At 28.1% G+C, this 21,647-nt stretch overlaps 5 protein-coding genes across 5 annotated transcripts; 2 read left to right on the top strand and 3 right to left on the bottom strand.

Annotated features, from left to right (window-relative positions):
• Positions 1-2,572: 2,572 nt before the first annotated feature.
• On the bottom strand, positions 2,573-3,557 carry RpS29 (ribosomal protein S29). Its single transcript, XM_065509803.1, has 3 exons — positions 3,399-3,557; positions 2,858-2,957; positions 2,573-2,788 (listed from the first exon to the last, which is right to left on the bottom strand). Exons 1-3 carry the CDS (start codon positions 3,458-3,460, stop codon positions 2,780-2,782), a joined length of 171 nt encoding a protein of 56 aa, XP_065365875.1. The 5' UTR covers positions 3,461-3,557; the 3' UTR covers positions 2,573-2,779.
• A 1,130-nt stretch (positions 3,558-4,687) lies between these two features.
• LOC135958855 (uncharacterized) lies at positions 4,688-5,979 on the top strand. The gene is made up of 3 exons (XM_065509793.1): positions 4,688-5,328; positions 5,385-5,557; positions 5,613-5,979. Exons 1-3 carry the CDS (start codon positions 4,751-4,753, stop codon positions 5,774-5,776), a joined length of 915 nt encoding a protein of 304 aa, XP_065365865.1. The 5' UTR covers positions 4,688-4,750; the 3' UTR covers positions 5,777-5,979.
• Positions 5,980-6,733: 754 nt separating this feature from the next.
• Positions 6,734-9,727, bottom strand: topi (matotopetli). Its single transcript, XM_065509781.1, has 5 exons — positions 9,209-9,727; positions 8,440-9,143; positions 8,028-8,386; positions 7,437-7,693; positions 6,734-7,379 (listed from the first exon to the last, which is right to left on the bottom strand). The coding sequence occupies exons 1-5, from the start codon at positions 9,714-9,716 to the stop codon at positions 6,760-6,762; spliced, it is 2,448 nt and encodes an 815-aa protein (XP_065365853.1). The 5' UTR covers positions 9,717-9,727; the 3' UTR covers positions 6,734-6,759.
• A 2,780-nt stretch (positions 9,728-12,507) lies between these two features.
• LOC135964047 (flavin reductase (NADPH)) lies at positions 12,508-13,834 on the top strand. Its single transcript, XM_065516102.1, has 2 exons — positions 12,508-12,792; positions 12,860-13,834. Exons 1-2 carry the CDS (start codon positions 12,720-12,722, stop codon positions 13,393-13,395), a joined length of 609 nt encoding a protein of 202 aa, XP_065372174.1. The 5' UTR covers positions 12,508-12,719; the 3' UTR covers positions 13,396-13,834.
• A 2,647-nt stretch (positions 13,835-16,481) lies between these two features.
• Naa80 (N-alpha-acetyltransferase 80) lies at positions 16,482-20,485 on the bottom strand. The gene is made up of 2 exons (XM_065516101.1): positions 20,167-20,485; positions 16,482-18,071 (listed from the first exon to the last, which is right to left on the bottom strand). The coding sequence occupies exons 1-2, from the start codon at positions 20,272-20,274 to the stop codon at positions 17,568-17,570; spliced, it is 612 nt and encodes a 203-aa protein (XP_065372173.1). The 5' UTR covers positions 20,275-20,485; the 3' UTR covers positions 16,482-17,567.
• Between the last annotated feature and the right edge of the window lie 1,162 nt (positions 20,486-21,647).

Below are 21,647 nucleotides of genomic sequence, written 5' to 3'. Positions count from 1 at the left end.
ATTTTTTGATGATACGTTGTTTTGCATTTTAGGTGACGATATGTATGTATATCATATTTTTTCAATACATCACTAAAGACGTTTCTAAAATTTTAGATGTTTGTTTTATTTGATTTATTTCAATATTTTTGTTCAAATGCAAAATTTCACACCATCCAAAAGACATAAAATAACTATAAAATTTTGCATTTGCAATGTTGCCTGAACATTTACAAGTAATACTGAGTTACGCTTCTGAAAAAAATTACAAAGGCCGAATTACAGCATTCGATATCGTTCAAAACAAATTGTAATTTTCTGATTCGAGATTTTTTTTAGTAGACTTTATTATAATAGAGTAGTTTTGACTTATCTGCCTTTCACATAAGAGCATTTTGCATATAAGTGCATAAAACTTGTGTTTTGTATATTTATTTACCAAACTCCATATAAATTCGTTAATATAAGTGCATTGTTCATACCTGCACATTTAAGATAAGAGCATAATACTATTGGAAGCTATAACTGGTTTTCATGGAAAAAATTAATTTAGCTGCCTAATACAAAATCAAATAAAAACAAAATAAGCAAAATACGAATTTGAATAAAAAATTATTTTATTTCTTAACAATTTTAAAAGTAGCTAAAATAACAAATTTGTCATTATTTTTAGACGGAAAAATCACAAAGCTTCATGTAAATTATTTGCCGTTAACTGCTTTTTGGGCAGTAAACTTAAATGCACTTACCAGCATCAATGAGCCGTTAAGTGCATTAAGGTTAACTGCATTTTTGACTTATCTGCACAAAATATAGTGCAAATTTGGTTGTGCAGGTAAGTCAAAATTATATACATATATGTATGTATATTGTAAAAACTAATCAAATTTTAATAGATTTTGGCAAAATCCAATTATCAAACTAAATTTAGTTTTGTATGCGAAATCTAATTAAAATCTAGTAATATAAGCTAGATTGTGATCGAAATCTCATTTAAACTAGATTTCAATAGCATTCTCCAGTAAATTCAAGTCGAATGTTTTGTGTTTGAAAAAGATTTAAAATTTTCAAATATTTCTCAAGTTTATCATCAAATACAGGGTTTATTCAAGTAAAATGCTATTAATATTTTCAAGTGCTTGATTTTGTTCTTTGGTGCTTATTGGGATCAAAAAGAATATTGGGGAAAAAGTTTAAAAATTTGTCAATAGAAATTGTTTAAATGATTGTCGTGTTTTATAAATTCGCCCCTAATTTGGCCCAAAATCCGTAGTGTATTGCAAAATATGGATAGTTTTATTTGATTTTAATGCTTTTAGCTTATTGAAGAAGAAAATATGTACACTGATGGACAAAATTCACCGCCATTTCCCCTTTAGGATGTGTAAAGGACCGCCACGCTACGTATTTGTAAATTAGGTTAAGTTAAAAAGACTTGTTTTAACTGAAGTATAATTAAAATGAATTGTTTTTGTTGAAAAAATAAAATTTTGTGTTTCAATTATATTTATAACGTGGTAGTCCTTTAAACATTCCAAAGGAAAATGGCGGTGACTTTTGTCCATCAGTGTACATAGTCGATCTTTCAGACATCAACAAAAAAACATTTTAAAACTAGGTACTTTTCCATAAAAAAAACCCAGCGAACGCTTAGTGCCACGTAATAAAATAAGTATGTACTATCCAATATTTTGATTACTTTTTGTATTGAAAATTTCCAAAGATAGTGGAAATAGTTGGAACTAGCCAGTAATAGCACATAAAAAAATATTTTCCAATACTGGTACATAGCAATTGTCCGATTTTTCCCAATTTTAAAAATAGAAATAGACAATACAAACCTAAAAATACCATATCCCCTGAATCTTATATATAAATATGCCGGCCACACGTTTTTTTTTTTTTTTTTTTTTGTGGTACACTTTTAAGTATGTTATTGTCCACCAGTGTTAAAAAACATTTTAAAAGTGGTCGAATTTCTGCCAACAGGCGATCCTAGTACATATTAATTTTACTTCATAAAACATATGTTCATTGAATAAGTTAGGAATTGGGATCTTAGAAGAGCTTTTTCACATCTTACATCAGTTTCGACATCCTACAATTAATTGTACGTATAGATATAAAATGAAATCATCTCCGATTTACTTTTATGAAACTAAAGTTTTGAAATATTACAGAACAAGCGGTAGAAAAACTGTTTATTGCAATACAATTGCAACCATAAATTAAATAACGTAAACAGAAACTCTATATTTTTGCTGTTGTATCAAGCCACAAACCGATTAGACAAGTTTTTTATTCCACAACATACAAGTTACCGTACAGCAACAGATGGACTGAAAAAATATCAAGTTGTTGCGTCTAACATGAACTATAAGACTCAATGCCACATATTGGTGAGTGTTGATTTTTTTCAATGTGTTGCATACAAAAACAAATTTTCCCATTAGCAGGAAGTAACAATTTATCATGTACGGCAACAAATTATGGATTAGAAGCAAATTTTATTTATAGCGGATAACAAAAATATCAAAAATCCGCGAACGTGAAAAGTGAAAAGACAAATTTTTTTTTGATTTTTTTAATAAAATTTTCTTTTTATTTAACCATTGGATAGCTCAAATAAGAGATTCTCCAACAATATGAGGAAAAAATTCACAACCCCTGAAGTAGCAAAGCCTGCTTCCAGATGGTAACAATACCATCAATTTCAGTAAAAAAATTGCTTTACAGAAACATTCAAAGGTTAATCACAGGGGTGTGGTGTTTTATTAACTAAATCATCAAAGAAGCGGAATTAATCCAACTGTAAATAAAAGAAATACACAGCAAATTAGTATGTTGATTTTAACCAAATTTCTTTAAATAGACTCACCTTCTTGAAGCCAATATCATTGGCGTACTCTCTGAAGCATTGACGGCAAATGTTCAAGCCATATTTGCGGATCAAACCATGTCGGTTAGAGCAGGCACGGCTAGATGGATTAAAATAAATTATATGTCAATTAATCTTTTCTTTTATTAAAAAATTTATTTACAAACATTTAAAACGTAACAAATTCAAATTGTCTTTCTCATCACCAACAATGAAATCATCCACATGTTTGATTTCTAGTATGACAGCGACTACAGAAAATGTTACTATTGCCACCCTCAATTAAGGAATTTGCAAATTAATATTACCACAAATTCCGTACTCAACCGGGGGCTATTTTTTAAAACTATGAACTTAACAATACATAAATATCATGAATGAAATTCTTTATATGAGACACAAAAACCACACTAGTGTATCATGCATAACCTCACTTTCATTTTTTACAAATTTTACCAAGATTTTTCACATATTTCAAAAATGGCATTCATAACATTTATATATCTTTTTACAGGGATTTTAATGGAGAATAAATAATTACCAGCATCTGGAGCCTTGACCGTATTTACGTGGATGCGAATACCAAAGATTAGCAAAACCCATGTTGGCTATTTAACTTCGTAAATGCAAAAGAAAGAAAAGATGGCTGCCGTCCGCCGAGGTATAAAATTTACATAGTTGTATGGCAAGTGTAATACGTATAACATAGTTGTATTTTTTAGTATCCCAAAAATTTCATACTAAATTATGTCAACGGCAACATGAGCAAATATTTATGTTATGTTCGACAAGTTTATAATTTTTTAGAAATTATCAAAAATTTTCAATTAGATGGAAAAAAAATCAAAACAAAATTTTAGTTTAAACTTATTTATTTGTTTTTTCTTTTTTAATTTTAATAGCATGTTAATGGTTACAAACAAAAAACATAATTTGGGGACAAATGTTATATTTTGTGTATTTCAATTCAAGAAATATAAGAATATAATACATATAATGAATTTTGTTATTATTTTTTAAAACATCCCTGTATTATTTATACACATTTTTTAATTCAATTGTTTATGAAATATAAAACTGGTATTAATTCATAATTAAATTATTAATTTAAAATTTCAATAATTAAAAATAAAATTTTGAACTTTAAAAAAAAAGTTATTTCAAATACAGTTTTCGTTATTTTTCATTATTTATTTTTCACATTTTAGATTTTTGTGTTTTTACAATTACGAAAAATGTATTTTCAATAAAATGTATTATTAAAATTCAAACAATAACAAATGTGTTATTTTCAGTTATCAACATTTAGACAATTTTGTTTTTGAGCACATTAATACAATTACGGAATAATTTAAAGCAATCGAATGAGTTTAATTGAATCTGTTTTAAAAATAATTTGTTCTGTAAATAAATTTAAACACATATATTTTTTTATTAGAAATTAATAAAAAATAATTGCAAACAAATATTAATTTTATTTCTTAAACTAAATAAAAATTAAAACTTTGTGTGTCGTGTGTATCACCGTCGGTGCACGGCACATATTTTTTATTAATTATTTTAATTTCTTATTTGAAAATTCGTAAAAATTGTCTTTGTAAACATGGTTTATACAATAATGCTATTTTATCAAATGTAGTGAGACTTGGTAACTCGGTTAATATTTAAGGGTTTATTTAATGCTATATTAATCAACTATGTACAAGTCGTGTAGTAACGCCATTTTAAGTGACATTAAATTTGAAAAAAGCGCCCAGGTGAATTTAGTGGCCTTTATTAGCGTATTATTAATTATACCAATGTATATGAATACACTTAAATTATAATTTGTGGTATTAATGCAATTGTTTTGTATTTGAAACGTATTTGTTTAAGTAAGATATTACTGAAATTATGGAAGATATTGAAGAACATCTTCAAATTACAGAAGCAAAGATTTCCAAATTAAATGATTTTATAGCATTAAGTTTGAGAAGAAATAAAATCTCCAGAGAATTAGAGCAACTTACGTTAAGAGCAATTGAAGTACGTGATCTAATGACTGAAGCGCATGAACTACTACAAAAGGAAATCAACACTTTGGAATGTGATTATGATCAGGTAATGTCTGAAATGAGAAGCAAACAAATGTTAGTAATGACGTATACAATTAAAGAAAAGCAAAGAAAAATTAAAGAAGCTGAAGAGGAGGAAAAGAAACTTCAGTTAGTCCTAAGTTGCGGAAAATCCAATGTCAAGTTAAATAGTGCCCTGAAAGTTAATAGCACAGCTTCAAAATCTGCTGTTAAAAAGTTGGGTCACAATTTAGCCAAATTAAATTTAAATCATGCTCTTTCTTCTGTAACACCTAAAATAAAAATAAGCGAATATAAGGATTCTCCATTGGTTAAAAAGAAAGCCAATCCTATATCATTTCAATTTGAGGAATTTGATGTTACTATATCGCAACAACAATTTGACACAATTCCAAAGTAATATTTTTGAATAAAATGCTTAGAACAATAACAAAAAAATCTCATTTTTGCAGATATATGTGTGGCCGTGAAAATTTGGATCAATTAAATTCATTTTTGGAAACAGTTATAATACCTTGCTTTAATGAGAAATATCAATTAATACACAAGGAACGGAGTTGCTTAAGAAATTTAAATGATTTAGAATTGTGGAAATTATACAATGAGCAGTCTTCCTGTTTACCTGGTAAGTTATTGTAAATGTATTTGAATTGTAATCTGTATTAACTTAAAATTCATAGGACGTAACTTTATAACTCCTGGAGATCTAACACGAAAACTGAATAAAATGTTGGATAAAAAGACACAAAATCGAATAGTAATGCTTAGACATATCGGTATTTTACATGAAGTTCGTGTCAAACAAACAGTATGCTACGTTTGGTCATATAATGGTCATCATTAAATATTATTTTCTATATTTAAAAAATAGCATTTAATCAACATTTTATATACATATGAATTTACAAACAGACAACAAAATTTAATAAATGTGTGGAACTTAGTAATAGAGTGGAATGTTGTAACTTATTAATTAAATTATTCCAAATTACAAATGAATTAAACGGAATTGAATAAATAAAATACATTTTTAATAACGCGCGAAAATACTGTGATTTCATTAAAAAAATCAATAATGCCCTTTTTATGATTTTTTTTGTTGACCCGGTTCGCCACTTAATCGTAATTAATGGGTCGATTATGGATGGCAACCGAACATCAAATGCGTTGTCAGAAGACAATCACATTTTCGGTTGCCAATATGGCAACAGAAAATTAAAGCTGTCAGTTGTCATCTGTAATACCATTTTGGAAACTGACAACTCAACTTTAGTTCGGTTGTTTTAGAAAGGAAACTTGATGTATTTATTAAAGATATAGCATTGTATGGTCTCTCGCTATTGTATTGTACGCTACAATTCCATATATTTTCCCATCATTATATCCGTGAGTATGATAGTGGTCTAAATAGTACATGAAGGTATGTGATAGAAAGTGATATACATACATATTTACTATTTTCGTTTTGTTCATTATTTGAACTTTGATTTTGATACTTTTAATTAATGTTAACCATTTTTCTTTCCTACATTTTAAAGTTATTTGTAGATCCATTCTTAGTGGATCTACAACATATTTTCCAAATTTAATGTCTCTACTTTTTGTCAGTTGGGCTGTGTAATTGTTGAATCTACCAGTCATTCAGTAACGTTACTCTTTTATATATATAGAAAGATAACAACTGCTACTAAAATTTAAAAGCGCTATAAATAGGTTTTATTAATAGAAAATTTGATTTAATTGTAATAATATGAAACCAATTACTATACATATGCCAACATATAAAATAGGGAAATATATAATAAATAATAACAACTCTAAATCTATTTAATGAATAATATCGCCCATTATAGACTCAAAAACATTTTTGGAAAAATTTACATTGCCCATCATAAGTATATCATTTAAATTGTTATTCCTAACATAGGAAACCTGTGCAGTGTTATATTCTGGCGGTAGCATATTTTCATTAGTTGTAGACATATCATCCTTAGAATGTGATGTAGTGGCCAGTTTTTGCGAGTCCTGCTCTTGAGCTGCGGCAGCTTCTAACTGTAATTTTTGCATTTGCATCATGAGACGAGCATTGGCATCCAGATGCGAGTGTCGAGCTCGTATATGTTTGTCACGATCTCCACGTTGTCTGAAGTTTTTGGTGCAAAAGTGACAGCCAAATGGTTTTTCTCCAGTATGAATACGTTGGTGATTTTTTAATGCGTCAGCACGATAAAACCGTTTCCCACAAGCATCGCATTCATACCGTCTTTCGCCACGGTGTATTAGACGATGTTGGTAAAAAACGGACCCCGTAAGAAAACGCTTACCACATACCAGACAATGGTAAGGTCTTTCACCGGTGTGACACTTGCGAATATGATCATTTAAGTCGGGACGAATTGTAAATTTTCGAGTACAACCTGGTTCTTTACATGCAAATGGTTTCACACCTTCAAAAGATAAAATATTTTCTTAGATAAATATTTGAACATTTTTCTTTAGCTTACCCTGATGAAATCTCAAATGTTGCCACAAATGACTAGATTGGGTATAAGATTTTCCACATATATCACACAAGTATTGTCGGGTCTTACTTGACCCTTTAGTACCATCCTTATCTCTTTTGTACTTTCTGTAATGTTTCTCTTCATAGTGGATAACACATTCTTGAGCGTTTTCAAAAATACATTCACAATATTCACAAGGCAATTGCAGAGTACCAGTATTTTTGTTCAGGCGTGGAAAGAAATGATAAGAGGTATAACTAGTAAAAAATAAGTAAAAATATATTAAATTAAATATTTACAAAACTTTTCATATTCATGTGATAACAATCAATGTCGAAGAATAATATTTTAATAATTACTATTTGCAAATTAATTTTGTTTCACTTTTCTTTTAAAATTTTAGGATATATTGCGTAAGTTTCATATTTGATTAAAATTGATCGATTTTCCATCGTAAACATAGGGTTATGCTCTGATTCAATTCGAAGGAAATCATTTTTGAAATACAATGTATTAAATATACAAATTCGAAAGATTTTTTCCGAAAGTAATTGCAAAATAACCCTCCTTATAATTATAAAAAGATCTTACCGATGCTCATGCAGTAAATCCATGGATTGGAACTTATTCTCACACACATTACAAACAAAATAACGTTGAGTAGTTGCATGATGAACTTTTAAATTTTCGCGCATAAAAACACATTCAGCATGCCAATGAGTACAGATTTCTTTCGATGTTCTAACATGTATATCACAAGCAAAACACTCAAATCTTCTAAATGGTAAATGACATGCTGAGTGTACAAATAAATAGGACACATCAGAGAATACTAGATCACAAAATTCACATTGCAAAATGCAACTTAATATTACTATTTTAAGGTAAACTGGTGCTTTATCGTCTTCATAGCTTGAAATAGGAGAATTGTAAAATGAAATTCCTTGGGCCTGAAAAATAAAAATTAATTTCTCTTACAAAGATACAACAATTGCATGATTACCTCTGAATTTAGATTATTCAAGGCATCATCTATATAGGCATCGTAAGGTATTTCAGCACAATTATCCACTTCCTTTTCTTCAGCTATGGAGTCCGGAAAATGTGAAAACAAATGCTTCAAAGCTTCATACGATTCAAAGAAAATGCGACCACATAAGGTGCATTTAATGACTACGCGTAAGCCATTTATACCTTGGGCCCCTTGTGTAGCTACATTCTTATTATTAGTTGTTGTATGAGCATTGGGTATTAAATCCAAAGCATGCTTCTCCATATGACGTAATAAACCCGAAGCATGCACAAATTTTCTTTCACATAAGGTACATTCGTGAGGACCATCTGGTTTCTTATTACTAGTTATTGAAGCATTAGATGTGATGGATGAATTTATAACACCAGACGAGGAAGTTGTATTTACATCATATTTTAATTCGTCTTTAAGAAAGCGTCTAATACGTATTTGATTTTCTTTTAGTAAACGTATGCATGCTGGCTCTAGTGGCAATGAAATTTCTTCCTTAATAGGTTTACAAGTGCTATTAATTTTTGTTTCTTTTGGCTTTATCAAATTATAATCATCACAATCACAAACGTGGGATTGAAAATCGTCTATATTAAATATAAAATTGCAGTTCACACATTTTATTATTTTTGGTGCTCCCGATAACGGCAATATTAATGGCTGAGGAACAGTAATCTCTGAAACTAAAAAAACAAGTAAAATTGTTTTCAATATTAGAATCTAAAAACATTAATAAATTTCTTCGTACCCATTTCTTCTTTTGGTTGAGTTTCTAAAAACTTTAATATTTTTAGTACCTCTTCGTTAGCATCAAATGGAGGTGGATCAAAATTAGAAGCATCATGTATAAATGTTTCTACATTACTTGCAACAGGGTCAACTGCCAAAGGAATGTTTTCTACTAAATCAATCAAGTTTCCTTCAGTTTGAGCTGATTTTGTGCGATGTTCTTTTAAAGGCATTTGACTCAAATCCAAAACTTCCTCGTTTATATTATAAGAACCTGGGAAAGTATTTACATTCAGTGCAGTTTCAAAAGAATCCAAAGAAGTTGGCTTTAAATCCTGTAAAGGAATGTCATCATAAACATCCAATAATGGTATGCTACTACCGCAATTCTGGAAAGTATCATTTAGCAAAAAGTCAGTTGAAGTGTTTCTATCTTTATATTCAGAGTTTAGATCCTTTAACTGGGCAAATAATTGCTCCGATAGCCAAGAATCAGAAGTATTAAAATCTTCTTCGTTCAAATTCATGTTGAAAATTATTTAACTATTTAATAAAAAAATTAAAGAATATGGACACTATTTTTTTTTTTGTAACGATTTTTTTGACATTTAAATCAATGCTTACTTTATAAGTGATAGCCAGGGTTTTTACTTTCTCCAAATTGTGTATTAGAAATCGCTAATCGCTTAAATTTGTTAAAATTTTTGCTTTAAAAAAAGTAAATAAATTTTGAGCTTAACCGCTTGTTTTTATAAAATGAATGAGAATCTATTCTATGTTGTATTCGCAACAAATTTATTGTTTTTATAAATCCCAAAAAACATTTTAAGTAAAAATTCGATATGTTCGAAGAAGATAAAGTTTGATGAATTGAATGGTTACATTTTTATAAAAACAGGCTGTAATTTTAAGTTAGCATATTCTATCATGACACAACCTTGTAAATCCCTAAAATACCCTTTTATCTCGATTACCGTAACCTAAATAACGGCTACTTCCTTTACTGCTAAAATACCGTTACCGAAATAGTCGAAAATATTGTATCCGTTATTCAATAAATAATTTTTAATTATAAAAAATACATTTATTGTTACGTGCTGTCACATCAAGGTTAATTTAATAAGGTGCCATCGGCAGCACAGCTGATTATAGAAAAAGCACGCATAAATGTCAAACTATATATATAAAAAATATTCGCCCGTACGCATTTATGTCAAACTCCATATAAAAAATAAGTGAATTCGCCTGTGTTTATTTCAATTCTCCACTGCGGTCACCTTGTTAAATACGCCGGGTGAATTCCAAAATGTATGTATGCAACCTTAAAAAGTCGATCGATACTTAATGCAACCGTGTAAACTTTGATAATGTTACATATTGCAAAATGTATGAAAAAGATAAGTTTTTTTAAATTTTAACTACGCGTTTGCATGCTTTGTCTTGATAAAGATATGACTGCATTGCATACATACATTTTGGAATTCACCCGCCGTGTAGAGTGTAGCTTGAACTGCCGATAGAGCAAATCTACTACTAATTTTTACAGCCATAACAATCAGGTACACTCACCAGTGTTCCTTTATAATTAAATGCTGTTTTAACAATTTGTATCTCTTTTAAAAACGATAATCTTCCGAAAAAAGTACATGTAACTTATATACAATTATTATACTTTAAGTTATACTACAAATGTCTACTATGTATATATTTTTATTTTTTAATTTTATGCAAAAAAATTTTTTCTTGAGTGGAATTTGAATCATATTTGGCCTTAGGGCTTGATTCTGAATAAATGAAATATATAAAAAATATATAAATTAATTATTTTGGCCATTGATGTATTGTATTCCATACTTTTTATTTTTCTTTTTGACTTTCAACTTCACTTATCAAATTAATATAGCTAAATTTAGTTAGAACAACAAAAATAATGTTTTTGTCCAACAAATGTGTTTCTTTAATTATAAAAATTTGGAGACCGAAATTTTGAAAATCGAAGTCCCTAAAAACGTCCCTTATTTTTTGGGTACATGAGACAAAAATTATCTGGCAATACTTACGCCAGCCAGAAAATCAGTGATGCCAACAGGTTATTACCAAAACAAGCCGTGCAGCACATCAAAACGCGCTAAGAAATTTATAAGTAGGGTGATATTGGTATTAACCTGAATATTATGAAAATAAGTTCAAATTTGAAACTAAATTTCTACTAATTTGATTTTAACCACATTATTTTATTGATGTTTATTTATCACAAATATTACTGGCCAACAAGAGAATATTAAGAAAAATTCTCTTAACCCTTATGTGTGTGACAAAAAAAAAACTACTAGGGTTCTATAAGTCGATTGTTCGAACAATCGATTTTTTCCTGAAAAAAGTTTAAAAGTCGAAATCGACTTTTTGGTCGGAAAAAAGTCGGTTATCCCAAAGTCGAAAATAGTCGATAAAAGTCAATAAAAGTCGAAAAAAGTCGAATAGTCGATAAAAGTCGACTTTTGAGATTGTTAAAAAAAATATTTAATTGCAACATTATCTTAAAACTGTTGCAATTTGGTACACTTGCATTTTTTGTAGTGTTTGCTAATATATGTAAATAATAAATAAATGTTTATAAAATAAAGCTTTTTTGTGCACAAAATTCTTACAACATTCTTCTAACAATTATCGCCTTGATAAAGTTCATTTTTATTGCTAAACATTACAAAAGGCGCATCAATAAATGTAGAAACCATATATTTTTTTTACAAGAAATGGTAAAAAGTTGAAGAGTCGATTAACTAAAAAGTCGAAAAGTCGAGTTTTCATAAATTACCAAAGTTCGAAAAGTAGACTTTAAAAAAAGAAAAAAGTCGAAAGGGTACCACACACAGAACAAATGACGTTTCATATTATTACGCAATATATACGAATGCTCCATATTATTAAATGCAAGTACAATGTTTTAGTTAAGCCTAACGCCAATTCAATTAATAGGGATTCCCATTTATATACACAGTCATATGGTAACATAGAGACGAGACGTAATTGTCAAAAACCTTACACAGTACTCAAATAAATTCAGCAAGTAGAAAGACTACTGAATATTGTATTGTGAGCGTATGAGTAATATTCAAGCGCATAAGGAATTCTGCATTCAGAGAAAATTGCAATTAAATTTCAAAGTTACAACAAAAGTAAAACGTAAAAGTGAAACGCGCCAATATAGCTGTGTTTTTCGAAAAAAGCGCAGATTGAAAAATTACACTTTTAATTATTGAAAAGAGCCAAAACCTTCGTGAAAAGCGCTAAATTGACAACGCTGCAAAAAAAAAATACAATTTGCAAATAAACTTGTCTGTATTTACATACTCCAAAGTAAATTTATTTGTATTTGTTCTACAATAAAAGTTTATTACCGCGCTGATTATAGAATTATTAAGTATTTGAACTTGCGAATTTTGCGAATTAACAAGGTACGTGATACTTCACGCAAAAACACATAAACCCAAAAACAAAAAAAAGTATTTTGTAACAACTTACAGAACATTATGCAACGAATTGCAGTAATTGGAGGCACCGGTATGACCGGACAATGTGTTGTCGATTATGCATTACAAAAAGGTAAAATTACTATAACGTTTGGCAAAAATTAAAAATAAACTGAATATGTATTTACAAATATTTATAGGACTTCAAGTACGTTTGTTATACCGTACCGAAAAAACTGTTCCAGAACGTTTTAAGGGTAAAGTAGACATGGTGCAAGGAAATGTTACGAATTATGATGACTGCTTAAAAGTGGTAGAGGGTGTGGATGCGGTATGCATTATTTTAGGTACCCGTAACAAACTAGAGGCTACGACAGAACTTTCAACTGGTACCGCCAACTTTATAAAAGTAATGAAGGCTTTAAATGTAACAAAATATTCAATTATTATGTCTTCGTTTCTATTACGTCCTTTGTCTGAGGTACCGGCAATGTTTCACCGTCTCAATGAGGAGCATCAACGAATGTTGGATCTGACAAAAGCATCGGATTTGGAATATATTGCTATACTTCCACCTCATATAGCTGATGAGCCTTCAACTGCATATACTGTGCTTCATGATGAAGCTCCTGGACGCCTAGTGTCTAAATATGACTTGGCCAAATTTATAGTGGATTCTTTAGAACAGCCAGAACATTACGGCAAAGTGTGCGGCATTGCAAAAAAGGCTGAATAATTGTAAGTTATATCAAGAGAATTTATAAAATGCAGTTAATGCACAACATTTACATAAAAATTCAATTGTGCCTTAAAAATGTATAAGTTAGTAAAATATGGCACGAGCAAGCATTTTTATTGCATTTTTTAACCATTGCAGCTAGAATTTTAAGTAAACAATAATTTTAAATGCTTTGTATTTTTAAATTGCGTAATTAAAAGAACAATTTAGTATAAAAGCAGCTATTTAGAAACAAAATTATGTATATTATTAATTATTGAAACTAAAAAGACCCTGAGTATTAAAAAAATATAAACAAATGGATTAAAATGTATTATTTCAATACATACACTTATAAATGATATACATATATAAAAAATTTAACTTTATAATCGATTTTAAATACCGGTGGTATTATTTAATTTTTAATTATTACATTATATAATACGAAAAAGAAGCTTTTTATTTTGGATTTAATAAGGATCATCTATTTCAGTAATAATCGCCCGTAAGTATACTTCATATTATTTAACGACATCAAGTTTTCATGAAGAAAGTTGCCACCCGATTTTTATGATTTTTGTAAATTAGAAACAGCATATATCTAAACACTAGATGGCGCTAATTTCATGTAAATACGGAGTTGCCAGATTGCTGAAAAATTTACAATATATGCATTTTGTACAGTCTGGCGACCCTATAACGGGCTACAAATAGCGCCATCTATGGGTTGACCATTGGTCTTTTTAAAATGTTAAAAAATAATGTAAATCGGGTGGCATCCTTCTTCAACAAAATTAAACCCCTCTATTACAAATTAAAGCATATTTTAAGGCTGTTTAAATGCATACTTTAGGGAGTTTAAAATTCACGTTGATGTTTATACTATACCTTATCTTTTCATATTTTATTGATTTAAATAAAAAGCGTTTTATTTTTAAAAATAATTTTATTTATTAATTGTGTCTTAAATTAAAAAAAGTTTAAATTTAATAACTTTTATATAAAATAAAAATTCTACAACAAAAATCAAATGGAGTTGTATATGACTTTCTAAACTTTATGACAATAACAATGTATGTAAATAAAAAAATAGTTTTTAATAACATTTGTTTTTAAAGAAAACATGAATTGATTATTCATATTTTGGATTTATTTGTTATTGTTAAAATTGTTTGAATATTTCCGTATTTTCAACGTAAATGTTTTCTTAAAATTGAAATATGTATGTATGTATACATATATTATTTAACTACAATAATTATTTCAAAAACAACTCACTGCATTTTTGTACTCTACATTAAAATAAGGTGGATAACGATATTATGCAAAAACTTACAATAAAATTTATACGTGTAAAATCTTGACATACTTATGTATATCAGTTAACGGCCATTATCAGTAAACAATCAGAACTACCGTAAACATTTTAAGACCTTTATAACGTTTTATAAATTATCTTTATTTGACAATTTCTAGTCGTAGTCTATTCAATTCTAATAAATTCTAATTATTACAAAATAGCCTGTCCATGCCAAGGATAAACTACACTTCCTGTTCAAAATTTAAAAATCTGGGATTTAATTGGAAATATACATAGGTATGCCGAATATCAATTATATAGGTCTTTGAAAGCTCTGAAAAGAAGCGATGTTTAATATAGAAAGGTCGTATCACAACTTTTAGTTACTTTACAAGAGAAGCCAAAAACTCAATAAAATCTGATCTAAAATTCAATTCTATTTTAATTTGTATGCATTTTTATATACTGTGTTTAAATACAATTTTGTTGAAATTTGCGTAAATTTTGTTCACGATTTTTATTTCTTATCACATCTCAGTAACGGTTTTTATGAACAAAATGTAATTTTTCAGTGTGAATTATTTTACTTAAATAAATATAAAATGTGCCGCGCAAAAAAGTGTATTTTATAAACATGTAAGCTAATTATTTCACTTTTAAAGCGATACTCTGTTGTTAATGAGGCACATCTGTTACATACATACATATGTATTAAATGAAACAAAATTCTTTCAGTTGGCTTTATATCTAACTTTGTAAAGGAGCTTATATACGCTGGTCATAAAACTAAAGAAAATTAAAATCACCAAAATTTTGGATTCAAAATTTAGCTCCTCAATAACTGCTAAACAGTTCGTTTATACAACTCTAAATCCAAAAATTAAAATTTGTGGTAAATTTAAAATACATATTGTTGTATTTTCATAATCATAATCAATAAATTGATATACCAATTATGTATGTAGTAATTTGGGGGCTTCTGAAAGTTGATTTCTTTCTTTTGGGTTGCAAATGAAAAAAATTTTAGAAATTAAAAACGGAATGACAAACTTACGTAACCTTAACATTCATGGTGAAGGGTATAAAAATACTGTAAGAGGTTGCCTCAAATCTGACATTGTCCCACGTTGGGAAGCAATGACGAAGCATAGTTTTCTATTTGTTATAAATTTAGAACGAAAACAGACAAATAAGTCTTTGCTAAAAATGCATCTACATACATAAGCAATTTTATTGTAAAAAATAAAAATAATTTATAATTACCTTTAACCCAACAAATTTATGCCAAAAGGGAATGTGCTTTCAGTCGAGCGATGCAATTGTATAGCGATTTAACAGCCAAAAAATATTCTGGTCTATTTTTGGTTTTTTGTTTGCTTGTATGTACTACATCTGGTGACAAAAAGCACGCGATACATTAAGAATTTTTGTTGAAATTTATTTATTACACTTGCTGGGGATCAACATACAGAAATATATAGATCTGCCTTTTAATATCTTGAACTTGATCTTGAATACGGCACCTCAAAAATAATAAAAAAAAAACACAAACAAAACAGTGTGTATTTTTTATTTAGGTTTTTAAGTGTTAGAATTCAAATAATTTCAAAATTTAAATGTGCTGTTGTAAAACTTGGCATCAAGAATATAAAAAAAAATTAACTTTTTGTGCACATTTTTCTAATAGCTTAGAAATTTAAATAAAAACTATTTAATGAACGAAACCAAAATTCTTTTGTGCATTTTAAATGATTTTGATTAATAGCACCAGACATGAGTGTAAATAAAAATAGGAAGTATATAGTATATGTGTTTATTTTGTTGAAAATATGTCATTTTATTAATATTTAATTAAACAAATAATGAGCAAGTTGGGTACAAGTGAGCATTTCATTAAAACTATTTATTCTTAATTTTTGTATTATAATTATGCTTATGCGGAAGTTAAGACTAGATATGCATAAGACTATAATTTATTGAAATTTTCTAATTGCATCTGTATTAAAAGTTTAAAAACATTTCTACATTACTTTTCTATGGAAGATCTATCATTTAAGTATGTTTATCTGATATTTTAACGATTAATATTTTATAAAATTATGATTTAAAACATATACACATAGATTCATCAATAAATACTTAATTAACATTAAAATAAATTAAATATATGAATGTATGTATGTATCTGCTTAAAGCCATACATGTTTGGTAATATAAGTTTATACTTGTTTAGAAATTTATAAACTTCAAAACCAAAAATGTTCAAAATTAAAATGTAAAATTACTTAACATAAGAAACACATAAAAAAATTTTATAATTTAAACCATTAACAGTAAAAATAAAAAAAAAAATCATAAGAAAAAATTAAATTAATTGGAATTTAATTTGCAGTGATATTTTCATAAAATATGTCGTTTTTTATAATAATTGCCTTTTCAGACAGATCTAAATTACTATATATTTCTTATAACCATTTTTAATTCATTAGAATCTTCTTTTAACATATTAGTAGCCATTGTTTAATTTCACAGAAATACTGTTCTAAATAACTGATTAGGCTGCAATTGATATTTATATATTTGATTAACATTTTTAGTTTTTGTAGATGATTTTATTTGCCCAGAATGAATTGAATTTATAATTTTATTGAAAATTCTTACAAAAACACACAAATTTGAATTCGGATATATTAATCCACAATTAAAATTCATATTTTTAACAAATTCTATCCAAAAACTAAATTAAGTTCTGGAAATAAAAAGGAGAATTAATTAATTTATAATAAAATTCAACTGGCGCAAGATTTAAATCAATTACGTTAAAAATTGTTTATGCTATTTTGTGGCGTTTAATTTGAAATTTGTTATAACGTACTGCCGTAGTTGCCTATAAAACTTTCTTCATGTATTTCTTTTTGGCATTTTGCAGACTAGGCAATTCACAATGTCTAGGACCATACATTGAAATTGGTTCGCAAAACTCATAGCCTATTCTTTCATAAAAACCATCTTGATCAATTGTTGATAAATACAAAACATTTAAATCTAGAACAACACGACAATAATCTTCAGCAAATTTCATTATTAATTTGCCAAATCCTTGACCCCGACAACTCTTGTCCACTACCACAGATTCAATAAAGCATGCATTCTTTTTTGACGGTATTGGACTAAGCTTGCAATGGGCTATGACGCGGTTGTAGCCTTCAGTGGTCAAAACCAAACTGCACGGTAAGTTATCGCATGATGCTTCAAGAGAACGCATGCGCGCTGTTTCACTGCGTGGCCATTCAGAATTTATAAGCGCGCATGTATCCTTCATTAGCTCTGGATACTGGTGGATGGGCACCACATTAAAAGGACTACCGGATACATTAAATGGTGGAAGACCCTACAATAAATATATATTTTGACAAAAAGAAATTACATTGAAAACATTTGTTAATTAACTAAAAACTTCTTAAACTAAATATAATTGTACGTATTTAAATGCATATTTATATTGCAACTATATAATATACCTCATAATAGGGTTCCACTTTAATATAGCGCATATCAACTAAAGCTACTAGGAATATTAAAGATGATTTTTAATGTGAAAAAGCTTAAAATGGTCTAAAAAAAATTAAAAAAGAATTTTTTTATAGTTTTCTTTTTTCGAAATAACCAACAGATTGATGCAATACGCATAGGTAACAGATCATGCAACAAACAACATGTGTATCAATGAATATGTATGTCTGAATATGCGTATTTTTTTATTTTTTAGTTTCGAATTTTAAGTGTAAATAGATATTTATTTATTTTTTTTAAATAAATTATAATGAATTTAGTTCTGGGGCCTTATTTTTAATAGTGACAATTAAGCATGGCTACAACTCAGAACAAGTATAAAAGCTTTTGATGTAACAAAAGTTAGAAACATAATTAAAATAATTTAATTAATTTAGAACCTGAAACAGTTATGCATCAATTGTAAATAAGGTAATTCACAATAAGGTATTATTTACGTTTTTATTTTATTTTTAATCATTTAGAAAATTAATTGAAAAAATTTAATTCAGCCTATTTTTAATAGATTTAAATTGAAGAGAATTTGAACATTTAACATTTGAATGGATTTGAATTAAAGAAATATAAATAATTCAATAACGAATTAATTCTATAAGTGAATTCTTAAAGGAATAAATTCAATACGTTTGGAGTACTAAGGAATTAAGACAACGAATTAATTCTTGATGAATGTTTTAATGGAATTGTTAAGAGGATATATTTAATTTGATATTGAAAATTAAATTAAGAATTAATTATTTCGAACATTTTTTAAATACGTAGAAAATAGAATTGAAGTGATTTTGAAACTAATGATTTAGAGAGAAATAATCTAAGAATTACGCATTAAAAATAGTTCAACAATCAACAATATTTTTTTTAATGGGGTTTTTTTATTATGTATTAATTTAGTAGTTTTTTCATTGTTAACAAACAAGTTATTAGAATTTTTCTGGTTTTAAATCGTGGTACAATCAATTTCATTAAATTAATCGAATATTTTTTACTAGAATAATCAAAGAATGTTTAAAAATTAATCGATCACTCGAATAATAAAAAAATTTCAGTTATTCTATTAAAATTAAACTCGAAGTCGTTCGATTTACGTGAAGCATGTATGAATTTTACATTATTAGCGTGTCATTCGATCTATGCTTGTATCAAAATATACGGCGCTTCATTTTAATGATTGCATAGAACCAAGTTCGAAGAATTGACTATGTGAAACACATTTATTGTTGCTCATTTTTAATAGTCCTGCACCTTATAATGATTCATATCTATATTAAATGCATAATCATTAATATATTGAAATGGTTAATCAGATATTACGCATATTTTTATTTAATTCAAGTTTATTTCTACATATTACAATCCATTAATCTTTTAACAACCACTTGTTTTTTAATGAGATTCCAAATTTACGAAACACACACGCACATTCATTAAGTCAACTCATGTCAAATTCGAGGCTAAATTTTCTCGGTGGTTAATGTGAAAATCAAGGTTATTCTGACTATGTATAATAAATAATGCGTGCAAATGAACGTTTTGCCATGATTGTCTGATCTAATAAGTTTATTTGTTTACTAAATAGTGTTATTCATTTTGGTAAAAAGCAAAATGTGTGAAAAAATGGCAAAACATATAAGAAAACTGGATTGTAAAAAAATGCATGATGGAAATGAAATTGCAAGTAATAATATACAAATGTGTTGCATAATAACTAAGCAAACAACTTTAACACATATTATGTATTACATACTAAATTTTTAAGTGTTTACTAAAAATGTTTGTTCTAGATAACCACAAAATAAAGTATGATATTTAATAGATGAATAATTACATAAATAATAGACGGACTATATGTATGTTTTTATAAAATACAAGCACAACTTTAAAATTTATTATTTTTATAAAAATATTTGTGTTACCATGATGTGTTCTCTACGATTCCTTTCTTCCTGAGTAATGCCGCCACGATGCAAAGCACAGAACGAACTGAGACTAAGGAAACCACCAATTGTTGTTCTTAACCACATACACTTCTGAATCGACCTCTAATTTTCTTGTTATATATTTTTAGCAATAAGAAACGTGGAAATATACTAATTTATTTGTTTATATTTCCTTCTTTTTCTTCTTGGTACAAAAATTTATTTTATCATTATATGTTTAATTCTATATACTTTTCGTTTTCTTTAACTATTTGTTTGATATGCTTGCTTAAACACTTTTTTTAATATTAGTACAAAAATAATGTAATATTTCGCGAAACAAAAAATGTATTCTCACGCAAAAAACACACAAGTAAATACAACAATAACAACAAAACTGTCAAGATTTGTCATTTTTGTATAAACAACTAAAATAACGTAAAGCAAAACAAAAACGAATAATGTAACAACAGGACGGAAAACGAGCAAAACAAAATAAATTCATTCAAGTGTTGCCACAAAGGTATATTTTTTTCGAGTCTTTAGAATTGCAAAGGATGGAAGTATTTACTTGGTTGAACCCAGGGATATAAACCCACCAACTTTTTCAAACAATAACTTCTTACAATTTCTGGTCGATCAAGCTGAGAAATTCACATAAAATTATGTATTCTTGGAACAAATCAAGATCTCAGTAACAGTTTATATTTTCATAATTTTTATTCCACAGATCTGGTTTCCTTGGCATATTCAAAGGCCATAATACCGTAAAAATAACTATTTTATTAATCCTTCGGTATCTTACAAATTCAATCGCCTTTTCAATCATGGGCCATGACACAGGTCAGGTCAAATGACACAGGTGTTGATCTAATCAAACCGAGTGCCATTCTCAAGTGGGCATTGTTATTGCTTTGAAATTTATTGCAGTTGTCATCCTCAAGTTTATGAAGGTCCGCCGTGTAAATATTAAATAAAAGGTGGCTCAATCCACAACCTTGCTCCAAACCACAGCTGATTTTTCTTTCCAAATGACCAAACATGAGACGATCCATGTGATCAGTTTCACATTAAAATGCAATTTCAAGAGTTTTTTTCTCAAGGATATGTCAACAAAATGGTTCGGCATACTAATCTCCAAACATATAGCCATTATATTGCGTCTTCCCATCAATTCATTTATATATAACGTAGTAACAAAATTTTTGCGGAAAACAAATGAGCTGTTCGGTAATAGGTTTCCCCGACTAATGTATTTCTCTAATATATTTTTTTTTTTAAAAAGAGAACACTCAATCAATAAATATCTATAATTAATAGTGTTACTTTCTTTGGAAAGGGGATAGTGTAGAAGGAAAGGTGGTGAGATGAGAAAAGCTTTAATTGGACAACTCTTTAATTGCGCGTTATGTTTGTTCTTAGTGCAGGTTGCAGCTACTCAATTAAGCCACAACATCCTCAATTATTAAATTTTTTCA

This window comes from Calliphora vicina, chromosome 1 (genome assembly GCF_958450345.1).
Source record: "Calliphora vicina chromosome 1, idCalVici1.1, whole genome shotgun sequence".
In the NCBI taxonomy this organism is placed as follows: Eukaryota; Metazoa; Arthropoda; class Insecta; order Diptera; family Calliphoridae; genus Calliphora; species Calliphora vicina.
The sequence above is the reverse complement of the archived record's forward strand: the minus strand, read 5'-3'. Positions and strand labels throughout refer to the sequence as shown.

Coding starts and splice junctions, on each gene's coding strand:
- RpS29 (XM_065509803.1), bottom strand. CDS start 3,460: ATGGGTTTTGCTAATCTTTGGTATTCGCATCCACGTAAATACGGTCAA. Junction 2,958..3,398: donor GGTCAAGGCTCCAGATGCTG/GTAATTATTTAT, acceptor TAATCCATCTAG/CCGTGCCTGCTCTAACCGAC.
- LOC135958855 (XM_065509793.1), top strand. CDS start 4,751: ATGGAAGATATTGAAGAACATCTTCAAATTACAGAAGCAAAGATTTCC. Junction 5,329..5,384: donor CAATTTGACACAATTCCAAA/GTAATATTTTTG, acceptor TCATTTTTGCAG/ATATATGTGTGGCCGTGAAA. Junction 5,558..5,612: donor GCAGTCTTCCTGTTTACCTG/GTAAGTTATTGT, acceptor TAAAATTCATAG/GACGTAACTTTATAACTCCT.
- topi (XM_065509781.1), bottom strand. CDS start 9,716: ATGAATTTGAACGAAGAAGATTTTAATACTTCTGATTCTTGGCTATCG. Junction 7,694..8,027: donor GATTTACTGCATGAGCATCG/GTAAGATCTTTT, acceptor ATTTTTTACTAG/TTATACCTCTTATCATTTCT. Junction 7,380..7,436: donor ACATTTGAGATTTCATCAGG/GTAAGCTAAAGA, acceptor TATCTTTTGAAG/GTGTGAAACCATTTGCATGT.
- LOC135964047 (XM_065516102.1), top strand. CDS start 12,720: ATGCAACGAATTGCAGTAATTGGAGGCACCGGTATGACCGGACAATGT. Junction 12,793..12,859: donor CGATTATGCATTACAAAAAG/GTAAAATTACTA, acceptor AAATATTTATAG/GACTTCAAGTACGTTTGTTA.
- Naa80 (XM_065516101.1), bottom strand. CDS start 20,274: ATGTGGTTAAGAACAACAATTGGTGGTTTCCTTAGTCTCAGTTCGTTC. Junction 18,072..20,166: donor ATCGTAGAGAACACATCATG/GTAACACAAATA, acceptor TATTTATTGTAG/GGTCTTCCACCATTTAATGT.